The following is a 13,279-nucleotide window of genomic DNA, read 5'->3' on the forward strand; positions in this document are numbered from 1 at the left end:
CCAGAGGCACCTTGGAAGAAAGCCCTGGTGGTCTCTCAATGAAAGGTTCCCTTTGAGAACCCTCTGGAGAATCACACTTCCCCTCTGACCGGCATAGGGCTGCCAAGAGTTCCTACTGAGGATGGCAGCAGCCATGTCTGTCACAGTCTTACAAGCTGGGGGAACCTGGGCAGGGATCTATCTCTCTCATCAATTTTCTTCCCTCTCAATCGGGACCGTGATAGGACCTAGTTCATAGGGGTGGCTTTGCCTTGTCAATAAGATGTTGTTTGCTGCTGCAACGATTAATGAATCGTCATAGGGGATCATTCCACCCTGGACGATGGGTGGAGGGAGCCCCCTGTCAGGCTTCCCCCACCGACACAGCGACACCTTCCTGCTCACTGGTATGACGTCACAGGCCCGTGCAGGTGCAGCGGCTGGGACCTCACCTGCCTCTTGGAGGCTCAGGACGTACCGTAGCCTCTTCTCCACATAACTGGCTTCTTTGCTTTGTCAGAACCTGCCCCCTGAAACCCTGCACTGACCTTTTGGGGTGATTTCTTGATGAAAAGGTCATCTCCTTGGGCGGCGGGGCCCCCAATGCATTTCGAAGCCACAATTCCTGCCCAGGGTGGCGAAAGAAAGAGCCCCCTGTCCCCTGAGCCCAACTGTCCAAGGCGAATGATTCACCCCTTGTCATAGATTTCCAAACTCCTCTCCATGCCATTTCCCAGAGTTTTCCCAGTCCCGTCAGCTAGTTCCTCCTGGCTTTGCTGGCATCCTTGGGAGGGAGGTTACCGATGCAGCCATTTGAACCTGGGCAGGTGTGAACCCTCGCTGCTTCCCTGAGGAGCTAGCCGGGCCCTGCCTGTGTGCTCCGTCAGCCAGGTGTGATTCGTGGACCATCTCCCGGGGCAGTTTCCTGGTCTCCTGGTCCCACCTGCAGACCCTGTGATGCTTACTTTCTTCCTGTTCAGTTCAGCATAGGCAGTCACCTGGCCATCGAGGGTGGTGCTGTGGGTTCAGCATTGGGCTTCTAACTAGAAGGTTGGTGGTTCGGGCCCTCCAGCTGCTCTGCGAAAGAAAGTAGAGGCTGTCTGCCCCCATAAAGAGGTAGTCTTGGAAACCCTGCATAGTGTGTGTAAGAGTCTGACTCGACTCAACGGCGGTGGGTTTGGGTTTTACCAACGTCTCTGGGACTTGGAAAGACAGGTGCGATTGTACCGCATTGCGCTTGTGTAACGCAGTTAAGTTCCTGCCGTATTTGTAGACACACTCCGGAATGTCATTCATAGGGAACACTTCCTAAGCCCTGGCTTCTCGGCGACCTACTGGCATATACTTTCCTGTGTCCATGGCTGCCCACCCCTCACCCCTCCCCCCCCATGTTCAGCTGCAGGATTCTGAGAGGGGGATCCTTTAGAAAGGCAGCTGGCTCCCAACCCAGTTGGGAGAAAGGTTCTCTTGGCTAAGTCAGTAAGGCCATGATCAGCATGGGGTGTGCTTTAAGCCAATCACCTTTGGGAGCGAAAGAAGGGCAGTCAGGCAGAGAGCAGGCCCTGCAGACAGAGGGGGAGATACATAGAGGTCCAGGAGCGGAGAAGAGGCAAGGGCCTTCCCCCAGAGCTCAGAGAGAGAGCCTTCCGCTAGAGCCCATGCCCGGGATCTAGACCTCCAGCCTCCTGAACTAGGGAAACCCATTTGTTACGTCACCTCCTGGTGACGTTTCTGTGATGCAGCCCTGTACGTACAGGACTTTAGAGTTTACAGCACATGTTATATGGGTGAGGGGGGACAGAGAGGACTCAGTTCAATCCATAACTGCATGGAACCCCCATTCTGGGCCCATGAGCAAATGCTCACAAGGTGGGGCTGACCCCTGGGCCACGACAAAGGCCCGAGCACCCCTGTTGGCTAGGTAAGACCTTCAAACGGAGCTCAGTGGAGAGAGCAGGGGTCTCCCCCACCGCCAGCGTGTCTCTGACGTCAGGGGAGAGGGGAGCCCGGGGCGGGAAGAAGTTGGCTCTGGAGGAGAGCATGAAGCCCAGAGAGGAACTTCTCTTCTCCAGTTAGGAATGCAGACCCGGCACCCCTTATCTGTAGAAAACAGCGGCGTGGCAAATTTTAATTTATTCCCGAAACACCTTTATGACTTTGACAGCTGAAGAGTGGGGAATTCAGCGGGGGTGGGAGTGGGGGAGGTGATGTGGTGTGTGTGGAAAACTTGCCTTCCCACATCAGCCCGGCCCTCGTCTTCCAGGGGGACTTGGGCAGCTGTGCCCCCTCCTGTAAGGTATTGCCTCCTTAATTGTGCTTAATTAAAGGACAGCATGGAGCCTAGGAACTGATTCTCCTGAGAGTGTGGAAGCGGGGCCTGATGGGGATCCTTGCTCAGGGCAGCGCATGGCAGGCCTCTTAGAGGTGGGCCGAGCACCCCAAGTCTCCTTTTGATGTTACTCTGGGTTTCTGGCCAGCAGAGGCCCAGAGGGAATTAGGTGGTACCAGCAAAGTCGGCATGTGAGCATCCCTGAGACCCCGCCTGACTCTGGGCGGGAATGTTCCAGCTCACTCTAGGTAGATGGTGACAAACAGCCTTGTATGTCTGTCCAGGGGAAGCCCTCAGAGCCACGCCCACAAAGGCCAGGGCTCCTGCGCAGAGCCTGTTGTGCCCCGGGAAGAACCCGCACGGGGAAGATGCGTGTGTGCCACCTTAATCGTTTTCCTTCCTGCCCCGGAGTCCACCCATCTGACCCAGGGCTCTGTGATGGTGGGGTGTCAAGGGCTGTTGGGTCAGTGCTGACTTGGGTTTCTGGGCGTTTGTCATCCTCCCAGGAGTACCTGGCCGGCTCTTTTTCCTACACAGCCTCTGGGTGGATTTGAACCGTGAACCTCTCAGTGGGTAGCTGTGCCCCTGACCGCTGCACCACCAGGGCTCTTTCCCGAGGACAGTCTCTGGGAGGGAGGGCCCCTCTGGCCCAGGCCTGCTCTGAAGCCCACAGGAAAATGGTCGGCATGACTGTTGGATCAGTCCAGATTTGCTTCTTCCCCAGGAGCCAGAGCACCTCCCCCCCCCCTTTGCAAGAAAGAGGACAGGAACCCTCACGGTCCCCGTGGTGGGGTTGGCCAGGTCCCGGGCCGTGGACATGCTGGTTCAACAGGCTGGGGTAACCTGCAGGTGGCCTGGCCTCTCTAGGGTCTCTGCACTTCCGTTTTAGGAAGGAAGTCATTCTAATTCAGAGCTGATGGGTTGCAAAACCCCTGGGAGGTTCCTTCCTCCTCAGAATGCTGTGGCTATATTTCCAGAAAGTGCCGGTCCAGTCCGGTAACAAGAGGCCACAGAAGGTCATTGTTGGCCGGCTTCAGGGCATGCAGCCTGGGCAGTAGAGCACTGCGCGCCGGGTGGTGGCGGACTTGGTGGGCACTCGCAGCCTTGGGACTCTTCCTCGTCTTTGAATTTGAGCTTTGTGACAGAAGCCCAAGGGGGCAGTGGAGTGGGTGCTGGCCTTCGGCCGTGGCATCTCTCCACCTTCCCCAGGTGGGTCTGGTCCCCGCCAGGCCTTGCTCCTTGCAGGGATCTGAACAGAGAGGTGAGGTCAGACATGTGCACACCCTCCAGCGTCCCGGGACAGGACAAGTGGAGGCTGGCCCCATCCCAGGCTGGCAGCATGATCTTAACTTGCTCAGTGCATGGTGACGCAGGGGTGAGCCTCTCCCCTCCCCCAGCCCAGGTATCTGTCAGTGTGTCCTGGTGTGGAGGCTGCAGCACCCTGAGGTACCTGTCTCTCCGGACTGGCCTCACCCACCCCCGGCTGGGGCACAGCCTGTCAGGGTAGCTCCTGGGTCACCTGAATACTTGCCTCCTGTGTCACTGGGGTTCCCAACATCTATACGGGTCTGCACTCACCCCCCTGAGTCTCCCTCGGACAAAAGGAGATGGAGGAATATCAAATGTGAAAACACAAGCCGACCCCCATGCCGACTCATAGCGACCCGACAGGCCGGGAGAACTGCCCCTGTGGGTTTCTGAGACTCTCTGCACAGGCTTGGAAAGCCTCAGAGAGGCCGGTGATTTTGAACTGCTGACCTTGCAGGTAGCAGCCCAATGCGCAACCACTGTGCCACCAGAACCCACGAAGCTAGAGTTTCCGAAACCCGGGAGATGCCAACCGGCAAAGGGGAGTCCTGCCAACAGCCCTAGAGTGAACCCGCAGAAGAAAGGAGTTTTGTGCGGACACTTCGGATGGCGCTCTTTTCTGGCCATTTGAGCAAGAGGGTCCCGCGGATTCCATTTTGCCTTGGGGCCCCACCCACCGAGACATAGCTGACCCTGTCCGTTGGTCGCTTTGTTAAACTTCTCCGTCTGCCTCTCAGAGGCCTTACCTGGGATCTTTCCAAAAGGCATGTGCCCAATGGACTCTGACCTCTGCTCTCTCCTCCCCCCTCAGGTGTTTTCCTAGCGGTGTGCCAGGCCCTGGAGAACACCACGTCAGCTCTGAGCGGTGAGTCCAGCCCCTCCTCGCTGTGCTTGGGGAGTGGGGGGCCTGGGGCGGTGACAAGACCCTGGCTGGCTTGTGGAACTGAGCTCTGCCCTGGACCTTGAAGAGCCTCTTGTACACCCTGTGGTCCCCAGAGGCTGGAGTAGCACCTGCTGGGATGTCTTCACCATAGGCCCTTGGGGGTGGGCGTGGGGTCTCCTTCTCCCGGCTCTCACCAGTGCTTCAGATGGGTTGGTGTGAACAAGCCAGTCCGGAAACGGAGCCCAGGGCCCCAGCACCTGCTCTGTCCCCATTTTCTAGCTCACAGAGTAATCCATAAAGAATCCAGATTCCCTAAACCCTGTTGTCGGCTTCTGCCTGGTGAGCTGTGGTTAGTTCTTTTCTGGTTTATGCTTTGAAATGTGTAGCGATAATCTCCTCTTGGTGGTTGTTTTCATCCTAAAGGCCCTTTAGCAATAATTTGGAAGTAGAGGCACAGAACCGTATGTGATGGTGGTACTGCAGTGAAGCAGCCACCGTGGCCGTGCACGCACCCACACTCTCCAGTCTTTGTCCACGCGTGTGGATATTTGTGTAGGAGAGATCATGGAGAGGAAGCTGTTTTAATTTCTGCTTTGTGTAAAACTTGAGTTGGAGGGTGGGGGTTGTGCAGGGGTTTATCCATGTCATTGGAATGTTTTGAAATTTTTCCATTCAATATATCAGGATGCTCCACTCAATGAGCATGCATAACTGAATGAGACACTCCCCCCCCCCAACCACACACACACACACACACACACACACACACACTGAGCAGTTACGAGGAGTTGACTATGTGTGTCTCCACTGCATCTTCAGGCCCAGAAGCACCCGCCTTCTCTGGGTTGGATGCTTTGCTTGGGTGAATTTCCTGGTGCTGTCTGCATCCGAAATGCAGGCATCTGCCCATTGCCCTATCCCTTGTGAACCTGGAGTGTGTCTCATTGGCTTCCTACCCACCCCCCGCCCGCCCCCCAGCTCTATGATTGCAGGAACCCTCGTCTCGTCCCCTAGTCATTTCACTGACATCCCCAGGGATGTTTATGTGCCCATAAATTCCCTAATCACCCACCCGGTGCCCTGGTACTTGTGCTCTTCTTCTCATTGAGAACTTTTTCTCTAAACACACAGGAGACGAGGATCTCTCTTCCACGGGGCACCCCTGCTTCTGCAGCCCACAGCCTCCCCTTGGCCCCGGGATCTTGGGTGTACTTTGGTGGTCCATGGCATGAGCAGAAACGCCTCTCTTTCTCTGTTACGCTTTCTTGGGGCTAACTGTGTGTGTCTGTCTGTCCTGAAGCAGTGTTTCTGGGATCCGAGGTCTACCAGAGTTTCCATAAAGCATCTTTCCCTTTTAATTACCTCGCATACCGCGGAGGGCTCAGATGTGAACACCTAGGGGGCGTATAGTCTACCATCTGTGCCTCACGTACTGTGGACATGTTGTCAGGAGAGACCAGTCCTTGGAGAAGGCCATCATGCTTGATAAGGTAAAGGGGCAGTGAAAGCGAGGAAGACCCCAAGGAGCTAGATGGACACTGGCTGCAACAGCGACTTCGAGCACAGGCACAATGGTGTGTGGACTGGGCAGTGTCTCCTTCTGTGGTGCAGAGCACTGCTATGAGTTGGCACTGATTCAATGGCGTCTGACCACCTCAGTCTGCTGAGACCACCACGCCGTTCTCAGAATTGCCACCCGAGGGTGCACTGGGTCTCCCAGGCGTCTTCAGCCCCTCCTACAGACAGGCCTTCCTTGCCGCCTTCAGCCCCTCCTACAGACAGGCCTTCCTTGCCGCCTTCGCACAACGGTTCTCAACCTGTGGGTCGTGACCCCTTTGGGCGGTCGACCGACCCTTTCATAGGGGTCGCCTGATTCATGACAGTAGCAAATGACAGTGATGAAGTAGCCAGGAACATAGTTTATGGTTGGGGGTCACCACACCATGAGGCACTGTATGAAAGGGCCGCGGTATGAGGAAGGCTGAAAACTGCTGCCATAGCAGTCCTCACACCCGAGGCATCGTTTGAGAGAACCTGGACACTGGGCCAGTTGGGAGGTCATCGTGTGTTCTGGTCATTGTCCCCATTATCTTCAAGCATTCCCATGAGTTGAGATACTTCTGGTGCTTGCACCCTTCTCGGCCATATTGGGCGGAGCTGAAACATTAAGGCCTTGAGGTTAGGCCCGATGGGTAGGCTCAAGGTCTCTGTCCCAGACCTCCATCGCAGTTCTCTGGCCTCTCAAGCTGCTCCCAGTTCTCACTGTCTGGCCTGGCCGGGGGCACTGCCACACCACTAACAGTGATAACAATGCAGGTGATGTCCTGAGTCGGGGAAATAGGCTCCTGGTGATTTCTCCCCCTCCTCTCAGCCCTCGTCTGTTCATACCGACACAGAAAGTCTAGGAAATGTCTCCCTCAGGCCTGTTCCTTCAGGGGCTTGGTAATACTCCTGCCTTGGCCACTTGGGATTTCCAAGCCTATGTGGACAGACATAGGTCAACCTCCTACACTTCTCAAAAAGAAAAAGAGAAAAAAGACTGTCCTTTTTGTAATAAGGACCCCCACGTCTGTTCCATCTTTCCTTTCTCAACGTCTTCTACTAGAATGTCCCTGGCATCAGAAAGGATCTTTCGGATCGTGAAATAGAAAAGGGATGAAGTCCCCCCTCCTGGCTTTTCAGGAACATTCTGGTTGTACTTCTTCAAGATGGATTTGTTCATTCTCCTGGCAGTCTGTGGTCAGGGTGCTTCCCTCCAACACCATGCCATATTAATTCTGCTCCATTCTGTCTGATACATCGTCCAACTACTATGCAGCAATTGAAAATACCATGGCTTGGGTGAAGTGCACCTTGATCCTCAAAGTAGTATCCCTGCTTTGCGAGACTTTAAAGAGATGTTTTCAGGCAGGTTTGTTCCTTGTCATACATCGTTTGATTGCATGAGGACTGCGTTCGTGGGCATCGATTGTGGATCTAAGTAGAATGAGGTCCTTAAGCAACTGCAATCCACTTCAGATGATTCTTGTTTTCTTTAAGTTGAAATATAGTCTGTACTGAAGGCTATGATCTTTGATCTTTATCAGTTGATGTTTCAAGTTCTCTTTGTTTTCAGCAAGCAAAATTGTGTCATCTGCATGTCACAGGTTATTAGCAAACCGTCTTCTAATTTTGATGACATGCTCTGGTAATAGTCCAGCCTCTCTGATTCTTTGCTCAGTATACAGCTTGAGTAAGTATGGTGAGAAGATAAAACTCTAATGCACCCCTTTTCTGATTTTAAATCACCGTGTATCAACTTGTTCTTTGTGAATGACTGCTTCTTGGTCTATGTATAAGTTGTTCATGAGCACAATGAAATGTATAAGTTGTGCATGAGCACAAAGCACAATGATATGTTTTTCACAGTATCACACATTGTTCGTTATGATTCATGCAGTTGATTGGCTTTCCACAGTCAATGAGACAGGTAAAGCATCTTGATGCTATTTTCTGCATTAAGCTAAGGTTTGTCTGATAGCAGCAATGCTATGTCTTGTTCCATGTCCTAAATCCAGCTAAAGTTTCAGACAGTTCCCTAGGGATGGGCTGCTATAACTGTTTTTGAGTTATTTTCAGCAAAACGTCCCTTGTTTGTGATGGTCATGGTATTGTTTAATAATGTCTTCATCCATCTGGGTCACCTTTCTTCAGCTTAGGCACATGTATGGATCTCCTTCTGTCAGGTGGCCAGGGAGTGGTCCTCCAGATTTCTTGGAATTGATGACTGAGCCTTGCAACTGTTTGTTGAAATATCTCAATTGATATTCTGTCGGTTCCTGTAGCCTTGTTTTTCACCAGTGCCTTCAGTGTAGGTTGAACTTGTTCCTTCAACACCATCAATTCGTGATCATATGCTATCTCCTGAATAGGTTGAATGTTGATCACCTCTCAGTATAGTGACTCTGTGTATTCCAATCATATTCTTTAGATGCTTCCCGCTTCATTTAATATTTTGCCTATAGAATCCCTCAATATTGTAATTCAAGGTTTAAGGTTTGGTTTCAGCTCTTTCAGCTTGAGAAATATCTAATGTGTTCTTCCCTTTGGCTTTCAACCTTCAGGTCTTTGCACACTTCTCGATAATATGTTGTCTTCTTGAACCACACTTTGACATCTTCTGTTCAGCTCTTTTACGTCGTGGCTGTCTTTCCTTTTAGCTATTCGACATTCAAGAACAAGTTTCAGAATCTCTTCTGACATTAACGCTGGTCCTTTCTTTCATGTCTCATTTGCTCAACGCCAGGCCTGTGCATGTAGACATGAAGATGGGGCGTGGCGGTCTCTGTAAGAGTTGATGGAAATGCAAAGCTATCATGGTTAGAAAGCGGGTTGTGATGTGCTTCTGAGTGGTTGGAGTAGAGCAGGGCTATAGGAACACGCAGCATGGCCTCGTCACATTTCAATGGATATCACTGTAGAGAAAAGGAAGCTTCCTGTGCCAGTCAAGGGTGTTGTAAGGGCCTAACGGCACTGACCCATCTGGCTTTCTTGTGCTTGTTTGGGAACCAGCAAAAAGACCCATGCTTTTACTACTTCACAATCGCCTTTAGCCTCTTCCTAAGCTCTCATTGGTTTCTTCTTCTGAGCATCCTAGATCTCAGGTCCCCAAATAGGGAGGGTACGAGGGCGCCATAAACCGAGGAAACTGGCATTCTTGACAAAAGTAGGTGCTTCTCAGACATCAGCTTAGGGTGGGAAGCTGGAAGGATGGAGTGCCAAGGCTTGAGGTGAGGCATTCTGGGGTTAGGCCTAGTTTCGTCTCAGTTCTGCCAAGTCCCTGCTCTTGCACATTATTTATCTGGCTCCTGTTTGGATCTTAGTTTCCTTCTATCTTGGACTTGCATCAGCAATAACCTGTATGTTTTGGTCACATGATCCCTTAGATGGACGGGTGGAGCTGTGCTGACAAGGATTATAAGGTTGGTAAAAGTACCACAGTGATCAATTGATAATGCCTGCCATGGGCTCATGAGAGGGAGGTGGCAGCATTACTATTCTTGGGGCTAGGTGCTATTTTGCACTCGGATGCCAGTATTTGTGTTGCTGGGGCTGTGTGAAACCACGGGCCTTCTCCGTGCTTGCCTCAGGGAGCCCGCACACAGGGGAAAAGAGGGGATGGGAAACCGCAGTAAGAGTCTCCTTGTGGTCCCAGAAAGTCTCTGCTTCGGGCATGACTTAGAAAACAGTGGTGGCTGCTGCTGCTGCTGGACCCATGGAGCCGATCTGACTCATAGCAACCATACACTCACCCACTTCAGACGTGCTGTTAGGGAGACTAGTCCTTGGACGGAACACTCAGAGGACCAGTGAACGAGAGGAAGAGCCTCCGTGGCTGGCGGGACACAGTGGCTGCAACAGTGGCCTCTGGAGCATAGCGTGGCGTCTGGGGGTGATGCACGAGCTGGCAGTATTCGTTCTGTTGTTCATGGGGTCGCTGTGTTAGAACGGACTCGAAGGGGCCTAACCGCGATCCAACAGCCTATCTTCCCAGAGGCAGGCAGCCACGGGTTCCTCTTGTGCGGAGCTAGTGGGTTGGAAACACCCACCTTTCAGTTGGCCCCCAAGTGCTGAGCCATCGGGTCCCCAGAGTTCCTGAGCAATGGCTAGGGGGGTGAAATCCATCGTCTGGGGATTGGGACAGGACATGTCTACCTGGTAAAACAGGTAGAGAAACATTAGCTGGAGGCAGGGTCGGGTTGACAGCACCTCCCACCTAGAACATCGGTCACACCCTTCCCAGGAAGAAGTTATGACCCATCTTCAAAAGGCACCTTTTAATGCCCCTTAAAAGGGACAGAACGCACCCTGATTAAGAAGTTGCTGGGTGGCTACTTGCTTAATCCTCAGAAATGCCCACGCAGCTCCAAGGTGGCCCATCTGGTTCTCCTGTTTTATTTCATGAGACTCCCTCTGATGACAATGGGGTGTGGTGAGGGCCTTACTCAGACACTACCTGCCTGGCACCATCCCCGGGTGGCTCTTTAAACCTCCGAACTTCTCCTTCCTCTAACCTGTGCCTGATGACACCCACCTGCAATTGGAGCATGCTTGAAGGCCTGTCTAATGTCGTCTTTAGACTTTTCGGAGGTGGTGGCGAAAGAGTGCAGACTCCACGGGGGTGTTCTTCGTGGGAAATGTCCCCGTGACCGGCCTTCGTAGGCAGATGGTGGTCAGCACTTGATGAGGAAGCAGGACACATGTTTGCCGAGATGCACAGTGGAGCTGGCCAGAAAGCAGCTCAGAGGGAGAAGTGTTTGAAGGCTTTGCCGGTTTGGAAAACAGGTAGCACGGTTTGGAAAACAGGTAGCAGCCAGCCAGCAAGGGATCTATTTATTGCTCATCTTGCCTAACAAAAGCTTTTTAGAGCTGCACACTGCTTCCCCATTCCACTGTCTGAGTTTCCCACGTGGAGCTGAGGTCATACTAAAATTAGAAGGCTCACGTGTTCCACCCAGGTACATGGTTCACCTGTTCCAAATATGTGACTAGAACACAAGAGCTGTGGTATGTCTTAGTTGGGGATACAACCACACACACCTGGGGGGAGCTGGGATTCGCTGGCTTTAGAAATGGTTTAGAGGAGCAGGGAGAGGCAGGGAGGGGTCAGGAGTTCTCTCCTCTCCTCGCTCAAAGACATCCTGTTCACCCAGGACCACAGTTCGCCTTACACTTTGGCCAAGGAAAACGTGCAGCATGCAAACAGGTAACCCTCTTGGGAAACAAACCTGGAGGTTGGAGGTTCAAGTCCCCCCAGAGGGCACCTCTGAATACAGGCTGTGTGGTCTCGTTCTGAAAAACCAGACCTTGAGAACGCCGCAAAACAGTTGTGCTGAAACAGGCCGCCTCGCCAGGTGTTGGAAGGGACTTCACAGCAGTCTGTGCAGTTGCTTTTTGAGCAAAAGAAAGTTGCCCCATTGAAAATGGTCTAGAACTGATGATAGTGATGATTATACAACTCTGTTTAATGGGACCGAACTCCTGAAGTGTATGACATGTGACGTCTATGCCAATAAAACGATGTTTGAGAAGTTGCCCTAGGAGTAGAGCAGCCACCAGAGTACGGAGTGAAGGGTTTTATTCTGACCCCCTGGCAATGCGACCTTAATGTGTGTTTAAGTCTCTCTGAGTTTCGGTTCCCCCATCAAGAAAATGAAAGCGTGGGATTAAATCAGTACCCTTTTCAAATTGTGAGCCGCACAATCAAAATGCAGTGGGTCGCAGTCAGGATTTATAAAAGATGAAATTGAATTGCTTGGAGTAGAGAATCCCCAAGTGTGAAGGACGGACGAGTATTGTTTTTTGATAGCGTCTGTTTTAGCGATGAATGCTTTCACATTATAGTTATCAATGGATGCCACCTCATCATACTTGCATGAATGCTAATGTATCTCGATCATTTCCCGATGTGCTTACTTTAGGATTTGCAGAGGAAGGGCCGCAAGCTCTTCCCAGACTAAACGCTTCCCTCACACCTCTAGTTTCTTTGTAGTTGTCTACTCCTATTGCAACAGCAGTTTTTCCTAAACTGCTCATCTCTATCAAGCCTTTCTAGAACATTCATCTTATACCAGATGTAGCAACTCTTTCCTGATGGCCAGCTATTTCATTTATTTAGTTAATATGTGTGACGGATTGAATTATGAGATTTGCATTGTGAATCCCAATCTCCATCCTTATATCCAATGAGGAATGGGTGCTCTTTCGTTATGTTCATTAGACAGAATTAGAGTCCATGGTATCTGGAATCCATATCTGTTGAGTTATAAAAGAGATTAAACAAATGAGCACAGGAGAGATGGGATACGAGAGATGCCAAGCCACATAAAGATTGCCCAGGAGTTGGCTTGAAATAGACAAGGGCATCCCCGCAAAGCCAACACAGAAAGCCTTTCCCCTAGAGATGGCAACCTGAACACAGACATCTAGATTCTGTCGGGCTATTTCTGTGATAGCAGCAATCGATAACAAGATAGCATTTGATACCAAGAAGGGGTTATGCTGCTCTCCCAAATACATGCAGTGTGCAAGTGGCGGTAGAAACAGACAACGAGAGAGGCTGGAAGAGTTTAAGCCGCCTAAGGACAGGAACTCGGATGGACTATGAGGTGAGAGCCACCTGAAACAGAGGGAGCAGAATTGCAAGCCCAAAGGGTTTGGAAGACAGAGCAAGGAGCCGCTCTGAATTCAGAAGGAATGACCAACTCTGGAGTCTGGAGGGAGGAAGGGCCCCCGCCCCTCAGAGATCTTAGAGAAAAGAGGACTCTTTGCAAGGCTTGAGAGCAAGGCTTTTGTTCGGCTTGGTGCCTGTCATTCCTGTTTTCCCTCCAGTTTTCCCATTTTTAATGGAAATGCGTAGCTTGGACTTGTTGCCCCGGTGTGTGCTAGAAGCAGATAACTTGCATTCTAGATTTCACTGGTTCGGAGATGAAGAGAACTTTTGCTCCAGGATGAAGTATGCCTGCAGTCTCACTCGTATTGAACTTGGAGGATTCAGAAGCTGAGCTAGTTGACGAAAGACTCCGGGGATGGTGCGATAGAACGAGGGTGCTTTGCATGCGGCTAGGACATGATTTGGGGTGGGCCAGAAGATAAAGTGTTACAGATGGAATTCTGTCCCCTCCAAATAAGTGTTGTAAGCCCTAACCTCTATGCCTGTAGTGTAGAAGTATGCCAAGTGTGGCTCGTGGAGACGAAGGAAAGCACGACACTGAAATGTTCAAAGAGCCGGAGTTAGAAGA

General features: G+C 51.6%; 1 protein-coding gene across 1 annotated transcript in view; it reads left to right on the forward strand.

The window, feature by feature from the left end:
- The first annotated feature begins 322 nt into the window (after window positions 1–322).
- The window catches only part of TGFA (transforming growth factor alpha), a 69,701-nt gene continuing 56,744 nt past the window's right edge, over window positions 323–13,279 (forward strand). Inside the window, exons 1-2 of the mRNA XM_045294084.1 lie at window positions 323–386; window positions 4,428–4,481. Coding sequence (XP_045150019.1) covers window positions 323–386; window positions 4,428–4,481 — 118 coding nt within the window. The remainder of the gene's footprint in view (window positions 387–4,427; window positions 4,482–13,279) is intronic.

This window comes from Echinops telfairi, unplaced genomic scaffold (genome assembly GCF_000313985.2).
Source record: "Echinops telfairi isolate 266 unplaced genomic scaffold, ASM31398v2 ScPeMD7_2573;HRSCAF=3158, whole genome shotgun sequence".
Lineage (NCBI taxonomy): Eukaryota > Metazoa > Chordata > Mammalia > Afrosoricida > Tenrecidae > Echinops > Echinops telfairi.